The sequence below is a fragment of the Emydura macquarii genome, unplaced genomic scaffold (assembly GCF_026122565.2).
Source record: "Emydura macquarii macquarii isolate MOO-44397 ecotype Brisbane River unplaced genomic scaffold, CSIRO-AGI_Emac_v2 contig_3305, whole genome shotgun sequence".
In the NCBI taxonomy this organism is placed as follows: domain Eukaryota; kingdom Metazoa; phylum Chordata; order Testudines; family Chelidae; genus Emydura; species Emydura macquarii.
The window spans coordinates 5,825,635-5,844,115 of record NW_027133442.1 but is presented as its reverse complement, the minus strand read 5'-3'; the positions used below and the strand labels follow the sequence as shown (position 1 = coordinate 5,844,115).

At 45.4% G+C, this 18,481-nt stretch overlaps 1 protein-coding gene across 6 annotated transcripts in view; it reads left to right on the top strand.

Moving 5' to 3' along the window:
• Positions 1-18,481, top strand: part of ATL2 (atlastin GTPase 2) — a 73,525-nt gene that overhangs the window by 41,705 nt on the left and 13,339 nt on the right. For all 6 annotated transcript variants that reach the window (XM_067533032.1, XM_067533037.1, XM_067533034.1 and 3 more), the window contains 6 exons: positions 4,946-5,050; positions 6,774-6,824; positions 11,940-11,996; positions 13,373-13,465; positions 13,720-13,858; positions 17,743-17,870. In XM_067533032.1, the coding sequence (XP_067389133.1) occupies positions 4,946-5,050; positions 6,774-6,824; positions 11,940-11,996; positions 13,373-13,465; positions 13,720-13,858; positions 17,743-17,870 (573 nt within the window). The remainder of the gene's footprint in view (positions 1-4,945; positions 5,051-6,773; positions 6,825-11,939; positions 11,997-13,372; positions 13,466-13,719; positions 13,859-17,742; positions 17,871-18,481) is intronic.

Sequence of the window (18,481 nt, the reverse complement as noted above, 5' to 3'; positions counted from 1 at the left end):
CTGTGAGGGTTTTCTGCTAAAGTACTAGCTAGTTTAAGAACACCACACAAAGCAGAACTTGTAAATTTTAAACTCTCGATGTGACGTTCTTGAAATCTGATTTTTATTTATAACCTCTTCACAGCAAAACAAAATGTTCACAAGTTGCACTGTCTAGTGAAATATGCAGTGACTGCTGGCAACAAGAATTAAATTTTCTATGTCTCAGGCCTTGTCTACACTAGAAAGTTTTGTCAATGGTAGTTTTTTCGGTGATTAAAAAAGCACTAATTACAGCACTCACACCTCTCCACACAGCACTTATTTTGTCACAAAAACACGTCCACGCTTGGTTCTGTAATATCGACAGTGAGAGCAATGCATCGTGGACAGCTATCCTACTGTGCAACTCGGCAGCTTCTGCCGCTAGGAATTCTGGGATGAGGAAGAGGAGCTCGGAGCAACATGGGTGCTGGCTCAATGTCCCATGGTGCACTGCGTTTCTATGCTGTCATTCATTGCATTGCGGGCAGCGACTTGCGCCATTTTTTTTTTTTTTTTTTTTTTTTTCCCAACGGCTCCCCGCAGTTTACTGCACATCCAGCAACTCTCTGAAAAGATGGATCCCACGCTACTCTCCACTGTTGCGCAGTACATCATGAGCTCCAAATCGGAACAGGAATCTGAGGAGCCTGAACTGCAGGCAAACAGCACCGCCTTACTGTTGTAATTCACAGCACATCTGCATCTGGTGAACTGCCGCTTCTGGTGAGACAAACACTGAGTGGTGGGATCTCATCGTTGTGCAGGTTTGAGATGACAAGCAGTGGCTACAGAACTTTCGAATGCACAAAGCCACCTTCATGGAACTCTGTGCAGAGCTGGCCCCTGTCCTGCGGCACAAGGACACCAGAATGAGAGCTGCCCTCTCGATGGAGAAGCGGGTGGCAATCACTGTGTGGAAGCTGGCAACTCCAGACTGCTACCGGTCAGTCGCTAGTCTGTTTGGAGTCGGCAAGTCCACCATTGGAGCTGTGTTATCGCAAGTGTGCAAGGCCATTAATCACATTCTGCTGCAAAGGATTGTGACTCTGGGCAACGTGTGGGAAATAGTGGATGGATTTGCAGCAATGGGATTTCCTAACTGTGATGGGGCAATAGTTGGCACACGCATCCCAATTTTGGCACCAGACCATCTTGTGACAGAGGACATCAATAGGAAGGGGTACTTCTCTATGGTACTCCAGGTGCTTGTGGATCACCGTGGGCACTTCACTTGTATAAACACAGGCTGGTCAGGAAAGGTGTATGATGCTCATATCTTCAGGAACACTGGCCTGCACAACAAGCTACAAGCAAGAATTTTTTTTCCAGACAAAAAGATTCCAATAGGGGATGTTGAGATGCCTATATGATCCTGGGAGACCTAGCCTACCCACTAATGCCATGGCTCATGAAGCCTTACGCAGGCACCCTACACAGTAGCAAGGAGCACTTCAATAACAGGCTGAGCACATGCCGAATGACTGTTGAATGTGTGTTTGGCAGGTTAAAGGCACTCTGGAGATGCCTTTATGGCAGTCTGGACTTAAATGAGGACAATATTCCTGTGGTTACAATTGCCTGCTGTGTGCTCCATAATTTATGTGGAACTAAGGGCAAGAAGTTTTCCCCTGGATGGATCGCAGAGATGGATCGCCTTGCATCTGAATATGAGCAGCCAGATGCCAGGGGTATTAGAGGGGCACAAAGAAGGTCCATCCGCAAAAGGGAGGCATTGAGGGCCCATTTTGACCATGAGAACCCATCAGGTGTTTGTTTGAAACTGCGCTGTGACATTCTATGACCGCTGTTCAGCTGTGTGTGTGTTGGTGGTAGGTGCACATATCATGTTCAACACATAAATAAAGAGTGCTTCTTGTTTTGAGAGCTTGCTTTTATTACTAAACACAAAACAGCACACAATACAAACAAATCCTAGAGGGAGGAAAGTAGTGGGGGGGGGGAGGCAGTGGCAGCTATGACAGCTGCGTGTAAGTCCAGCTGTCGTTCTCATAGCTATCTGAGGAGGTCGAATGAAGGGGGTAGCGAAATGGTCCATGACTTTGTTAGGAATGTGTAGGGGGAGTTGGTGGAGTGCAGGGGAAGAAGTTCTATTGTGGCTGAAGGGTGGGAGGGGCAAGCTTGCATGAACTGTGTCTGCAATGACACTGTTGTCTTTAGAAGCTCTGTCTGATCCTCCATGGCCTTGATCATTTGCTCATGGCCAACTAAAATTCTCTCCTGGTTTTCCTTCCATTCCTGTCCATCTTCTGAGATTCTTACATCGATTTGTCTCCATGCCCTTTTCTCTCTTTTGGACGCCTCCGAGGACAGGAGGAGTTCCTGGAATATCTCCTGGCTTCTCCAGGGTCGCTTCCTTATCAGTTGTAGGTAGTCTACCAGCGTGGGGCCTTGGCTGCGACAGTCACATCTCGGTAAGAACAAGAAACAATGAACAAAACCATTATTGTGAGTGTCCTAACAGTATACATGAATCACTGTGAAATACACCTCATTCTCCACTGTCCCCCTGTGCGGAGTACAGCTCCCTGATCAGCCTGAGAATGGTGAGTTGGGGAGGAGGGGCAAGACGCTACAAGTACGTCTAGGTTCTGGGTGGGTGCTCGCTTGGGGCATAAATGCAGGTACATGGGGAAAACAAATTTCAAATTGTGCTACCATTCTCCACAGGCAGGGGCCATAGAAGCAGATATCTTGCTCCTTAGAGTCAGCAAGGATGCTAGGCTGTATCTTCTCCATGCGAGCCGCTCCAAACTGGGTCCCTATGCTCCACGACTGTGTGCTGCTTTGGTCCCCGCTCAAATGATTGCCAATTGGGGTGGGAAAGTGACCTACAACGGGCAGAAACACAGCTGCTCTGCCCAGGAATCTGAGGCAGAGAATTGGGGAGTACCTCCCAGAAAGTTTCCTAGCGGTCATGCTGGAGGATACTCACAAAATCTCAGCGTGCATTAACGCGCGTCTAGGCAGTACAGCTGAGAGGCACAAGGGAATGGGAAAGCACATGCAAACATAGCTACTCCTGTGCATTTCTATCCCTTCAGCTACCTGTATGTTTTAGCCAAGCTAAGGACCCCCATGCCTCCAGTACACAAGCAGCATCAGCTTCCAAACACTTACCAGAGCTCCCCTCTCCTGCATCCTGAGTATCTGAGCTGAAGGGCTGGGGCTGGCTGTAGCCTTCTGGGGTTGAGAACAGCTCCTGACTCACAACCGAACTGTTCCCTGGCTCCAGGTCATCCTCCAGATCCACTTCCTCATTGATGACTTCTTCATCGGGGCTCAGTCCAGTATTCGATGGTCCCGGGGCTGTGGAGGTGTCTATGGGCGTCTTGGGAATGGATGTGGGGTCGCCCTGAGGATGGATTTCAGCTCTTTGTAGAAGTGGCAACTCATTAGCTCAGCACCAGAGGGATGGTTTGCCTCCCTGACCTTGTGATAGCTCTGCCACACCTCCCTGATTTTAGCTTGGCACTGCAGCGTGTCTCACTCATAGCCCTTCTCTGCCATGGCACAAGAAATTTGGCCGTACGCATCAAAGTTCCTTCGGCTAGAGCAGAGCTGGGACTGCACAGCAGACTCTCCCCAAATGCTGATTAGGTCCAGCAGTTCTGGTGTGCTCCAAGTGAGAGACCGTTTGCTGCGTGGTGCTGGCATGGTCAGCTGGGAAGATGAGATGCAAGCTCTCCACATTTCAAGTAATTTCAAACTTGCCGCAACTGCAAAGGCGGAGAGGCGGGTGTCTGCAGAGCAACGGAGTACAAACGGATGTCCAGAGTAGTCAGGATTGGCATTGTGGGATATTTTCGGAGGTCGATTACCATGACAAAAACATACAGCAGTGTCTACGCTGACGATTGTCACTAAAAGTTTGTCGCAAAAAGCTCTACCCCTCTCTCCTTGAGGTGGTTTTATTTTGTTGACAAAACTGCCATTTTGTCGACAAAAGGGTCATTGCAGGATTGTTTTGTTGACACTACACTCTAGTGTAGACCAGGCCTCATTGTCCTCTTCCTCCCTCCCTCCCTCCCTCCCCTCCCATCCTTTGGAGCTCTTAAATGATATTTTTCATAGGCATTGCCCTGCTAGAGCCCAAAGGGAGAGTTCGCGGTGTCACTGGCTGGGTAATTAATGTTACAAGTTTTAAGTAGATGGTGGCCTTAGTGAATGTTAAAGAATCTTGCATCCTGAGTTGTATAGAGTGGCCTATATAACTTCCATGATTTTTAAGTCATGATTAGCTGACTGATTCTGTGATTGCAGGGTGATCAAAGTGGGATCTTGTCTCTAGCTACTTGTGTAATGTTACTCATTTGTTCTTTCTTTTCAATATTTTATAACTGAAAGAAAAGAGATCTGAATCTATTTCTAAGATTTAGGGGATCACAGATATATCTTGGAGTCAAGACTACTACTTCACTGTTTTATCACTTAACTAATCGTCAACTTATTTAGTAGTAAATGTCTAGTTTTCCTTCAGAAAATGTTTAGTTGCTTCATATGTTCTTGAAGTAAGCTTTATCACACATCTGATGCTCATGAAGGGTGCTGGATTGTCAGCCCTGGAGACTGAAGTCCTGTGCTATATCACAGTCAACAGTAAGGGTAGGTTTTACTACAGTGCCCTGTAAGGGTGCCTCATTGGTCAAGGGTGAGTTCATTTTGGGGGAGAGAGTGACTCTCTGTTCTGTGTGTATTCGATCCTTGGCCTCTCTGCAGAACTCCAGTAAGGATGTCCCTCTTTGATAGTGGTTTGAGTTGTGACCACCTGTCCCCTGAGAGCTGGAGTGAGATTGAGTCACTAGAGAGGCAACGACTTCCACTACCTGGGCTGGATCTGACCCAGCAACTGAGCAGTGAAAGCATAACATCTTGGTTAATTGTTGCTTTTTGAAATCTTTAGGTTGCTGTGCTACTTATGGATACCCAAGGTGCCTTTGATAGCCAATCCACTATCAAAGACTGTGCGACGGTGTTTGCTCTGAGCACCATGACGAGTTCTGTCCAGGTGAGAATAGCTTTGCTGATAAATGGCAGCTTTTGAACCTCTGTATCTTAGAAGGCATCTTAAAAATATATCTAGAGTCACACTTTAAAATGAATATGCAAAACTCTTAAGCACTCTTTAAATGTTCATAGCTCTTTTGAAGTATTGCAGATGAATCTCTCTTTGGAGCTGAGATTATCCACCTTTGTTACAGGCCCCTAATTCTGTTGTGCTGCAGATTCTACTAAGGAAATCCCAAATTGATTTTTTTAAAAATAGTGACACCTCCACAAAGATGCATGGCAAAAATCTCTAAATAGCCAAGCTTATACAAAGGGAGAACTGACCCAACATAATAACCTCTTAAGTGCACTATTGCTGCTACAGTTAAATTTTATCAAACTTCTTGCAATATGTCTATTTTGAGACTGGTCTGAATTTTCAAAAATGACCAGGTCTTTTTAAGGAGTGTCAAATTGGGCACTCAATCATTAGTAACTCTTGAAAATTCTGTATATGTCTATATTAAGCAATACATGTGTATACAGACTGTATACATCACAGGTATTTTCTAAATCAACTACATTTTTAACAGTATTTTTCTCTCATATTATCATTTTTATTACCCACTTTTAACATTTAAGAATAGAGTTCTTGTAGCTATGTTTAAAGAAACACTGTCATCTTGTCTAGTCTACTTTTAAAAAATGAGTTGGATACTATATGTCTGCCCCAGAGTCCCCCCAGTTACCTTGCATGACTTCACAATCTTGTCTGTTTTTAACTGGCTTTTCCCTTCACTGTAGCTCTCCGAAAGACCCACACAAACAGGAATTTGTGCATTTGACAGCTTTGTGTATTGTCAGTTTCATTAAGTAAACTTTTTTGGGGAGGTGGGAATGTTTTTTCCCTTTCTAGTGACGTAAACTTGCTTGTTACAAGTAACAATAGTATATGACAAACTTTTCAGAAAATTAATTTTTTTAATTAAAAGTAAACTGCAGAGCATTCTAACCACCTTGAAATACTGTGCTGACCTTCCGCAATATCAGGCTCATAGGGGCGTTTAGTACATGACCTTAACTTATCCTTTTCTCCTGGTTTGTACGACTCCGTGTTCATTCAGTATTGGCACTGTCACATTAATCATGGAGTCTCAGGAGCGGTCAGGATTTATTGCCTGTTATTTGCAGAACTCTGTCCTTCGGGATATTTAAAAGCAAAGCAATGAAACTTTGCAAAATCAGGCAATATATAGCAAAGAACTATTCAACTCTATGTGGGCCAACTCCAGTGGGGTTCTGTCTGATGCAACATTACCACAATAGCATGTGCTGCGGGCATCACCTACTTCTGCTCCAAGCAATCTGAGTAGAGAGCGACGTAGGGGAGGGATTTTCAAGCTGATAATGCTAAATGTGTGTCCCTCTTATTCCGTTATGGGGGAGTGTTCAGCAGATTTTAAAAAATTCTTTTGCCGCTCATTCACTCTTGAAAGAACTTTTATTAACTAGGATTAAGAAACTAATCTGAACAGCAGTTATGTCCAAAGTAGCTTTGTTCAGATGGCTCATGTGAAGATGTAGTATGTGATACCACTTTAACTAAATAGTGATGGTTTAGACCTCGGCAGAGATGGTCTAAATAGTCAAGTACTGCAGTATAGACTAAATCTATGTTACTGAAACATGAAGAATAAACATATCTCCTGCTAAAAGTCTTGGAATTGCAATATCCCCTACAGGTTTACAACTTGTCCCAGAACATTCAAGAAGATGATCTCCAGCATTTGCAGGTAAATATACACTGAGTTTATGTAATAGTGCTTTTACTGAAGTGCTGTCCTCTTAGAATGTTTGTTCCCTCTTTTGCTTGATTTGGCAATCTGAAACTGTAGAAACCCTATTTAAGGGATTGTAAACGACTTTTGGAGCAGGTTAAATCTAGTTTTTTCAACCAATTGTATGCACAGAAAATAGTTAAGATACTGATAAAGCCAAGGTGGTTAGTGAGTTTTTGTCCCCCTGGAAGGGGGCTCCCTGGCCAGCAGGCATCTCTGCCCAGCAATGCTGCTAAGCAAAGGTGCTGCCAAACCAGACAATAGAAGGCTGATTGATTTATTTTAGTTAAATTCCAGCAGGAGTCAGTTGGCTCAGGGAGGCACTTCTGGTTTGGGATGTTATTAGGCACGGCTGTGTCTGATTAAGGTTTGGAACCTTTGGGCTAGTCTGCACTTGAAATTTGTACCAGTGTAACTGTTTAGATAGTGACTGCTTGGTTTTACTGAAATAGTTCTCCCAGTACAAGCCCTAGAGTGGATGCAGTTATAATGGTACAGCTGCATTTGCACCGATATAACTGTGTTCACATTATGGGGATTGTATTGTTTTAACTGCCCCAATCTCGTTAGTGGCACACCTTTCTAGTGAAGGCAAGGACTTAGAAAGACAAGCAGCTGTTCTCTGGGGAGGCAGTGATGGTCAAAAAAAGGGAAGTGTAGTTTGTGAATGCTGGGAACTATTTTTTCTTCGAGATACATTGCTCGTGTCGATTCCAAGCAGGTGTGCGTGCCACATGCACCGTTGTCGGAAGATTTTTCCCCTACTGGTGCCCATCAGGTCAGTGCAGGTGCCCCCTGGAGTGGTGCCTCTATGGTGCTGTATATAGAGCCTTGCTGAGCCACCACCTCTTCAATTCCTGGTCATCGGAGCTAATCTCTTTTGCTTCGGCAAGCGTTCCCCCGGTGCCCAGCAAGCAGATACCTGTGAATAGTTTAGTTTAGTAAGCAGTTGTTAGTCTTTAAAGTTAGGAATTTGGGGGTTCTCCCCATCTTTTAATTTCTCTCCATCCCCAGGGAGTCGGGGCATGCCTCGATCCCAGGGGTTTAAGTCGTGTGGATCTTGCCATAAGTCTGTGCCTAAGGGCGACCCCCACAACTCCTGTTTGAAGTGTTTTGGAGAATCCCACCAGACAGACGGTGCAGAATTTGTAAAGATTTTCAATGCAGGACTAAGGAGAGAAGGGTCAGACTGAAGCACTGCCTCTTGGAGGCAGCTCTTCACCCCCAACCAGCAGGCCACTTGGACTCTAGTACCTCGGGGTGGAGTGCACCTTCTTCAAAAAGGGAGCCAGTGGCACAAAAGAAATCTTTGGCACCCAGGGACACCAGGCACCGTCTCTCACCGGCACCGGAGTCGGCCAGGTACTGCTCTCTCTCACCGGTGCCTCAGAGGCACTAGAGAATAGACATGACCCATGGTGAGGTCATCAGCAAAAGACGTTAGGGGTGCATGTGCCAGACAAGGTCCCACAGCACCCGTCCCATCTGAAGCACTGTCCACTCCGGGCCCACAGAAGGATGTGTCGTCCGGTGCCTGAATACTCTCCGGCAAGGGAAAGTCAGGTGGAGGAGTTGGATCTCCCGTCCACTCTGGACACCTTTGAGGCAGCTAGAGACCTGATAGCCATGACAGCACAGCAGTTTCCCACCAGATCAGAGAGCCACAGTAGTAAGACCTCTGGCACTGCAGAAGGGTGCAGGGCTGTCTAGAGGCAAACCGGCCATGATGCAGCACCAATTGCGTCTCCGAAGCACCATCTCGATCGGCACCACCTTCGTCCCCATGCTGAAACTCGGGTTCTTCCGACTCGGAGGCTGAGTTAAATATCTCCTGTTGCAATAGGCACCAGTCAAAGAAACGCCAGTGCACACAAGAGACAGGACAAGGTGCTTTCATGGGACGCTGGCCAGTGCAGTGGCAGATGCCAGTGCAATGGCCCTTTTGGACCCCATGGGCATACCATCAGGTTCAGGAATCCTTCTCCAGAGACCCTCCCAGTCTCTCTTCTCAGAAGGACAACCTCCCCCCTGCCACTGGGGAGCTTTTGGTCTCTGTGCAGCACCGAGGTCAGCACCAGGGACGACCCTGGCACCATACATGACATCTCCATGCAGGGAGAGTCCCGTGAGACTGAGAGGCAGCAGGAAGCAGACGCTGCCCAAGGCTTACTCATCCTTGTCAGTAGATGAGGCAGTGGCAAGGACATCAGCTGGCCTATCCTCCATGGATAACAGGGTCCATTAGGCATTGCTAAGGAGGGTGGCCCAAAACATGGGGCTTCAGGCAGAGGAGGTGATGGAGTCAATGAACCCCACTGTGGACATTTTAATGCCAGAATGCCCTTCAAGAATGGCACCTGCCCCGATCAAGACCATACAAACCACCACAAAAACTCTGTGTGGCAAACACCTGCCTCTACTCCCCACCCTCCCACCCCCAGCAAAAGGGATAGAGAGAAAATACTTCGTCCAGTCCAAAGGTCACCCATTTTCACCCATTCACAGCCAGGACCATTGGTGATTTTGGCTGCGAATGAGAAGGAAAGGCAGGGACACCTGGGTCCTTCCCTTAAGTCCAAAGATTGTAAGAAGCTGGACCTCTTTGGTAGGAAGGTCTATTCTACCAGGGGTTTCCAGCTTCAGCTCGTGAACCAACAAGTAATTCTGAGCTGCTATAACTTCAATTCCTGGGACACCATGTTGAAGTTCAAGGACCTGCTCCCGGCCGACTCTAGGACAGAGTTCACAGCCGTCATGCAGGGGGGCAAGGTGGTAGTGAGGACTGCTGCAGGCCACCCTGGACTCAGCAGATTTGATCGCAAGGACAATGTCCTCTGCAGCTGCCATGAGGGAGGAGCTCATTGCTCTAGGTGTCAGACCTCCCCATTGAGGTCCAACAGACAATCCAGGACTTGCCCTTTGAAGGCTCGGGGTTTTTCTTGGAGCAGTCTCCAAACTCCAGGGCAACATTAAAATCATTGGGCCTGCATACTCCTGCCCCATAGAGAAAGCACTTTAAGGCCCAACCGCCTCTACGACTCTTTCCCTTTCAACTGCTCCTGTGGTTCTGTCCCTCTCAGGCCAGGCAGGACTATTCAAGGAGGAGGGGCAGAAGCAGCCTCCGCCTCCTTCCAACCAAGGCCAGGGATCAGCGAGGCAGTCCTCAGGGTCAAAACAATCATTTTGAGGGTGTGCCTGAGGGTGACTTACCAAGGCAGATCCTCACCCCTGTTTTTTGAGTAGTCTATCCCAGTTCTATCAGGTGTGGACCAAGATAACCTCAGACAGATGGGTGCTACGCACAGTAGAACTGGGATACTCTCCAGTTCTACTCCTCCCCCATCTGTTGTCCCCCCCTCCCTTAGGGACCCCTCTCACAAGCTACTTATACAGGAGGCGCAAGCACTCCTGCGTGCAGGAGCGGTGGAAGAGGTTCTTGATGAGCTAAGGGGAGAGGGATTCTACTCCTGTCATTCCTAATCCCAAAGGCCAAGGGAGGTCTCAGATCCCTTCTTGACCGATGAAACCTGAACAGATTTATGAGGAAGTTGAAATTTCACATGGTTTCCTTGGCCACCATCATTCCGTCCCTGGATCCGGAGGACTAGTATGCCACCGTCGACTTGAAGGACATGTATTTTCATATCTCGGTAATCCCTCCCCACAGAAGATTCCTCAGATTTGTAATAAATCACACCCATTACCAGTTTACAGTCCTCCCCTTCAGGTTGTCAGTGGCCCCCTGAGTCTTCACCAAATGCATGGGAGTCATTGCTGCCTTTCTGAGGTGACATAGGGTTCAGGTGTTCTTATACCAGGACAATTGGTTGGTCAAGAACTGCTCCAAGACCCAGGTAGAGGCCCACATGTCCCTGATCCGATCAACGTTCAGCAAGCTGGGGCTACTACTCAATGTCCCCAAGTTGACCCTCTTCCCCACTCAGAGAATATAATTTATAGAAGCTGTGCTGGACTTCACCCAGGTCAGGGGTCATACCAGAGTTTTGCTTCTATAATCCAAGCTTCGTTGTAGAGACCTCAGGCGCTTTCCTACTATGGCAGCACGAACTTGCTTAAAGTTGTTTGGCCTCCTGCACTTATGTAGTGCAACACGTGAGGCTTCAGCTCAGATCTCTCTTGGCTTGTTTGGCATCAGTATATCTCCCAAATAGGGATAATATGCTACCTTGGTCAGAAAGTCCTAAATGCCTTGCAACCCATCAAAGTGAGAGAGTGCATCTCTGCCCAGCTGTGGTGGTGAAGTGTGCAGACTGGATCCCTGTCTCTTTCCCTTTCCCTAGGCTAAAATAGAAATGTGCTGATCTTCAGGGCTTGCAGCATCTGTTTTCCCTCCCTTCCCAAAAGCATGGGAGGAGTTGAGGGCTGGGAAGGGTATATGGTGGGCAGGGATCATTGGCTGGGGTGTAGGTTGGTCTGTCCTTTCCAGCTTGGGGAAGCTGCTACAATTCTAAATGGGCTTATATTTTTAATATATGTCAGGTACCTAGAGCCTTTGGCTAGGAGTTTTTTGTAGAAATCCAAATCTGTGTGCAGTGTTTTGGTGAGGGCACTGCTTGCGAGAGTTGGGAGGGTGCTGTGTCATGGTGGCTGCCCAGGAAGGGTTAGGCACGGGTACTCCTTTAGTTTAGGAAGCAACAGGGTGGGAAGGTAACAGCTGTGTGAAACCAGCTGTTCTGGAGCTGAAGCTGGCAGCCTACAGGGGGCCCTTTTCAGAGACCATAGTGGGGTCTAGGAGAACCATAGGAAGGTGGAGGGGAAATCTCCATGAAGAGGAGTGTATTTGTGCTGGAATGACATGCAGACTTCCTTGAGAGGCTGAGGAAAGTATACTTCTCCCTCAGTGCAATTTCTTGAGGGTTGGTGTTCTCATCCTCAGGGCGCTGAAGGTTAACTTCAGGGCTATTCTTAATCCAGGGTAGAACTTAATATTTAATTAAAAATTGGAAGTTCCCAAATAAATTTCCCATTGATGAAATAGGAAGTATTTGGCAATGCAGATTCTTTTTGTAATCTGTAGATGGCATTATTCTTAACAGTTTCATTTAATAGTTGTTTACAGAGTATGGAAGACTTGCTATGGAAGAAATTTACCAAAAGCCATTTCAGGTAATATATACTCTAAACTTTTACATAATTATCTAGTCATCCAACACCTGTTCATATGGGTAGGAAATTAGTTAACTTATGTTATGGAGAGAAATTAGGTGGGTTGCAGCTAATTATCTTTTATAGGTTTGGGCAAGATGTGTGTGAAAAAATCAAACCACAGTAATCTGCCTGATGAAATTTCATGTAGGTGAATTTAGGTTAACATAGAATCTTTCTGGAAGGGCTGAAGCAAATCTGACTAGAAGTTTAAGATGTGAAGTATTTTTAAGAGCGTTTTACCTTTTGAGCCCTCCTAAGGTAACAATGGGTTTTTGTTTAACTCTGTTTCCAAAACAGCTTGCACTAGATCCTTCAAATTGTCTTGCTCTCCTTGGAGTATGAACAGTATAAATCCCTGCTCTGGGCTGTATGTGCACTAGTTGCCAATGTTGGAGTCCTCCGGAAAGCAGTTTAGGACTCTCAATGTGTTCGTGTACAGAACCAAATGTTCAGTGTGAGACAATATAAGGAGCTCTGTAGCCCCAGCTTCACCCCCATTCTGTTTGGCTGTGGAAGTGAGAGGACTTGGAACCTCTCAAGTGCCTTTTTCCTTCATAGCTGCCCTTCGATAGTTCATGTTAGATTTAAAAATCTAAATAGACTATTGTCAGCAATATTACATTGCTGGCCATTCTATTTTGTGCCTTATTCTGTAGCAGGGACCCGTGATGAGACCCAAAGCCAGGGTTTAAGCACAGGGCCTCCTTTAATAGTGAATTTAAGGCTGAATGGGTGTTCTGTCTCTGGAGCTGTACTGTATGGGGACATGCACTTCATATCTGTCACTCCAGGCAGCCTTACACCAAGGGGCTGTGAACATCCTGGTCTCAAGGGTGCCTTGCAGTTTCTCTGTGCATGTTAATTTGGTGTCTGACTCCAAGTCCTTTCACAGCCTCCTTTTTGTTCCATATGTGTTTTTTCTACCAGTTCCTAGCTTTTACTTAGGAGCTAAATGTGCAAGATACTATAAGTGTTCATAACTAGAGCCATCCAGCTAGGTCCCCTCTTGATAGGGGAGTGATGTCACAAGATCTGTTTCACATCTCCAGCTGATGGAAGAGAAGCTCATGTTCATATATCTGGGCTGGCAAGAGACAGAGAAACTAGAGTAACAGGTGAGAGTGTCCTTTTCGCTATCAAAGGTCACAGTACATGCTCCTTCAGCTGTGCCTACTCACAACACAGATGAATAACGAGTGTCTGGTACTCAGGCTAATCAGATTTGGATTATAGTTTATTACCAGCAGTAGATATAGGGTTCTTGATTGTCTTTGCTTTTTTTGCTGATATAAGGAATATTAATTTTAACTATTCATTATTGTGCTCTTGTGTAGACACTAATGTTGTTAATTAGAGATTGGAGCTATCCTTATGAACACTCCTATGGCTTGGAAGGAGGAAAACATTTCCTAGAAAAGAGATTGCAGGTAAATATGCTATGGCAATTTAGGTCAGGTGCTGCTCTGTGTCTGTTGGCTAAGTATTTTTCTGCTTGCTATTTTATCTGTTTAAATATGTGACATTAAGTGATTGCCTTTGTATGATCTATGTTTTTACAAAAGTTCAGAAAAAGGCTAGACTGAGTGTTAAATCTATTCATAAACTTCTTACAATTTAAACTTTATTATAAATCTCACATTCAGTTCCACAAAGCCATTTAAAATTCTTACTTTTTTTTCAGGTAAAACAAAACCAGCACGAAGAGCTACAGAACGTAAGGAAGCATATTCACTCATGTTTCAGCAACCTTGGCTGTTTCCTCTTGCCCCACCCTGGTCTTAAAGTTGCGACTAATCCAAATTTTGATGGGAGGTTGAATGGTAGGAAGCATTTAATTGTGTTAATTGCTTTTGATATAGATCACTGGATTTGTAGCACAGAAGTTGCATTAAATATAGGCTTTATTGAAGGGTTGTGGGTTAAAGGGTAAAACTAAGAAGTGCGCATTGGCATATTCTCTTTTTGGGTTGTTAAACATATGGAGGAATTGAGTGATTCTCCTTCCCCCTCCCATCCCCATTCATATTGCTTTTTACGTTCTCAGGTAGCTGTTGGCTAAAATCTTGCAGCATTAACACTATTCAAGGGCCATTAGAATTAAGAGTCAGTGCTGAGCATTAATATTGCTTGAGGCTAAAAAAGCTTCTGTTTTTAAGATGTATTCCGTATTCAAAATTAGAATTTTAGAAAAAAATCAAAGGTTTGAATCCCAAGATGGCCAGCTGTTGGATTCTGCTATGTCTAAAATCAGAGGATTTACAGCCAGAATCCCAGCAATTCCACTCACATTTGGTGCATAAGGAGATGTTAGTGTGCCAAAGGGTGGTGTGGAGAAAAAAATCCTTGTATCTAGGGGAGTTGCCATCAGTTATGTGCTGGGAGCAGAGATCTGACTGAGAGGTTATTCTTTGAGCTGTCTTGAAATAATTTATTCTAGTTACTCTGTTACTCCAGAGATGAAGGAAAAACCCTACTCTGGCAATTGGAAACTATTGTAATATTTACATTATTTCATAGAATATTAGAGTTGGAAGGGACCTCAGGAGGTCATCTAGTTCAACCATCTGCTCAAAGCAGGACTAACCTCAACTAAATCATTCCAGCCAGGGCTTTGTCAAACTGCAGCTTAAAAACCTCTCAAAAATGGAGATTCCCCCACTTCCCTAGGTAACCCATTCCAGTGCTTCACCACCCACCTAGTGAAGAACTTTTTCCTAATATCCAACCTAGACCTCCCCCCACTGCAACTTGAGACCATTGCTCCTAGTTCTGTCATCTACCACCACTGAGAACAGCCTAGCTCCATCCTCCCTGGAACCCCTTTCAGGTAGTTAAAGGCTGCTATCAAATCCTCTTCTGCAGATTAAACAAGCCTAATTCCCTCAGCCTCTCCTCATAAGTCTTGTGCTCCAGCCTCCTAATCATTTTTGTTGCCCTCCGCTGGACTCTCTCCAACTTGTCCACATCCTTTTTGTAATGGGGGGCCCAAAACTGGACACAATACTCCAAATGTGGCCCCACCAATGCCAAATAGAGGGGAGTAATCACTTCCCTCAATCTGCTAGCAATGCTCCTACTAATGCAGCCCAATATGCTATTAGCTTTCTTGGCAACCAGGGCACACTGCTGACTCACATCCAGCTTCTCATCCACTGTAACCCCCAGGTCCTTTTCTGCAGAACTGCTGCCTAGCTCGTCTGTCCCCAGTCTGTAGCTGTGCATGGGATTCTTCTGTCCTAAGTGGAGGATTCTACACTTGTCCTTGTTGAACCTCATCAGATTTCTTTTGGCCCAATCCTCCAATTTGTCTAGGTCACTCTGTATCCTATCCCTATCTTCCAGGGTATCTACCACTCCCCCAGCTTAGTGTCATCTTCAGATTTGCTGAGGGTGCAATCTACCCCCTCCTCCAGATGGTTAATAAAGATGTTGAACAAAACCGGCCCCAGGACCGACCCCTGGGACACTCCACTTGTGACTGGCTGCCAGCTAGACATGGAGCCATTGATCACTACTCGTTGAGCCCTATGCTCTAGCCAGTTCTCTATCCATTTTATAAATCATTCATCCAACCTATACTACTTTAACTTGCTGATAAGAATACTGTGAGAGACTGTATCAAAAGCTTTGCTAAAGTCAAGGTATATCACGTCCACCGCTTTCCCCACATCCATAGAGCTGAGCCAGTCATAGAAGGCAATCAGGTTGGTCAGGCATGACTTGCCCTTGGTGAATCCATGTTGACTGTTCCTGATCACCTTCCTCTCTTCCAAGTGCCTTAAAAAGGATTCCTTGAGGACCTGCTCCATGATTTTTCCAGGTATTGAGGTGAGGCTGACTGGTCTGTAGTTCCCTGGATCCTCTTTCCTCTTACTTGAAGATGGGCATTGTATTTGCCTTTTTCCAGTCATCAGGGACCCTCCCCCAATTGCCATGAGCTTTCAAAGATGATAGCCAATGGCTCTGCAATCACATCAGCTAACTCCCTCAGCACCCTGGGATGCATTGCATCTGGCCCCATGGACTTGTGTATGTCCAATCTTTCTAAATAGTCCTGGACCTGTTCTTTCAGCACTGAGGGATGTTCATCTCCTCCCTATTCTGTGCCGCCCAGTGCAGTAGTCTATGAGCTGACCTTGTCTGTGAAGACAGAGGCAAAAAAGGCATTGAGTACCTTAGCTTTCTCCACATCCTCTGTCACAAGGTTGCCTCCTCCATTCTGTAAGGGGCCCACACTTTTCCTAATCTTCCTCTTGTTGGTAACATACCTGTAGAAACCCTTCTTGTTCCCTTTCACGTCCCTTGCTAGCTGCAACTCCAATTGTGCTTTGGCCTTCCTGATTTCATTCCTGCATGTTCAAGCAGGGTTTTTATAATCCTCCCTAGTCATCTGACCAAGCTTCCACTTCTTGTAAGCTTCTTTTTTGTGTTTAGGTTCACCAAAGACTTCTTTGTTAAGCCAAGCTGGACGCCTACCATATTTGCTATTCTTTCTGCACATCGGGATGGTTTGTTCCTGCGCTCTCAATAAGCTTTCCTTAATACACAGCCAGGTCTCTTGGATTTCTTTCCCCCTCATATTAGCCTCCCAGGGAATCCTGCCCATCAGCTCCCTGAGGGAGTCAAAGTCTGCTTTTTTGAAGTCCATGGTCCGTATCCTGCTGTTCTCTTTTCTTCCTTTTGTCAGGATCCTGAACTCGACCATCTCGTGGTCACTGCTGCCTAGGTTGCCACCCACTTCTACTTCCCCTACCAAATCTTCCCTGTTTGTGAGCAGCAGGTCAAGAGGAGCCACGGCCCCTAGTTGGTTGCTCCAGCACTTGCACCAGGAAGTTGTCTGCAACACTCTACAAAAACTTCCTAGATTGTTTGTGCTCTGCTTTATTGTTCTCCGAGCAGATGTCAGGGTGATTGAAGTCACCCATGAGAACCAGGTCCTGTGAACTGGAAAGTTTTCCCCTAGTTGACTGAAAAAAGCCTCATCTATCTCGTTCTCCTGGTCTGGTGGTCTATAACAGACACCCACCATGACATCACCCTTATTGTTCTTGCCAGAGACTTTCAACTGGCTTATTTCCAGTTTCATACTGAAGCTCAGAGCAATCATAGTGCTCTCTTACATACAGTGCAACTCCTCCACCCTTTCGCCCCTGCCTGTCCTTCCTGAATAGTTTATAACCAGCCATGACACTGCTCCAGTTGTGTGAGTTACCCCACAAAGTCTTGGTTATTCCAATCATCATAGTTTTATGACTGTGCCAGGACTTCCAGTTCCTCCTGCTTGTTTCCCAGGTTTCATGCGTTTGTGTATAGGCACTTGAGATAACTGGCTGATTGCCCTACTTTCTCAGTGCAATTCAGGAGGCCTCCCCTGTTGCACCCTCCTCCTTTTGCTTCCTCTTGGTGTCCCACTTCCCCACTTACCTTCGGGCTTAGGTCCCTGTCCCCCATCGAACCTAGTTTAAAGCCCTCCTCACTAGGTTAGCCAGCCTGTCTGCGAAGAGACTCTTTTTCCTCTCTTTGTAAGGTGAATCCCTTTCTTTAAGCCGTAAAGATTTCTTCAAGCTATTCAATTTATTCTGAGTCAGGATCCTTTATTTTTTAAAGGGATTTGTTATCAGTGTTCTTTTATAGAGAAGAAACTTAATATTACTTGACATTGAGATGTACCACCTTTTTCTCTGACTGAATCAATTTCCACTAGACATTGATGATGATTTCAAGAGAGAGCTGCGGAATCTGGTTCCATTGCTTCTTGCTCCTGAAAACTTGGTAGAAAAAGAGATCGGCGGATCCAAGGTGACTTGTAGAGATCTTGTAGAATATTTTAAGGTAGGTAAATGCTTGTGCTAATTATTTTTTCATGCCTTACAAAAAATATCCTAATTTTAGAGTACATTGTTCCCAAAGAAGAGATGATAGTATCTAGGTTGCCACTCGCTGATGAGCTGTAGGTAGCTTTAACTTTAATTTCAGCACTTTATTTTGACACTCTGAAACTGGTATGCATGGTTTTCCAGCAGAACAGCTCTAAGCAAGCTACTATTTTGGCTATGCCTTTAGATAGGTGTAGGACAAAATGGCAAATCTTGCATATTTTCCTTGAGTAGAGATAATCACTCCAAGTATCCTTAAAATGAGTTTGAGTAAGACAAATTTGAGCCAAGTGCCAGTCTTGGTCCTGATACAACTTTAAATACAGGTATTGCGTGTGGTTACATCTAAAGTTAGTTATCTAAGCACTTCCATTTGAAGAGCTGTTTTCAGAAGCTCATATCTTAGTCACATTTTTAGGCTGAAATCTTCCATGTTCTCTCTCAACCTGAGAGAACTCTTTGAAACATTAGAATGAAAATGGCATAGCTGTTCTTAATAGTATGTGTAGAGAGGACACGCAGCTATTTTTAACCAAAAACAAAACACTTTTGCCACCTTTGAACCCT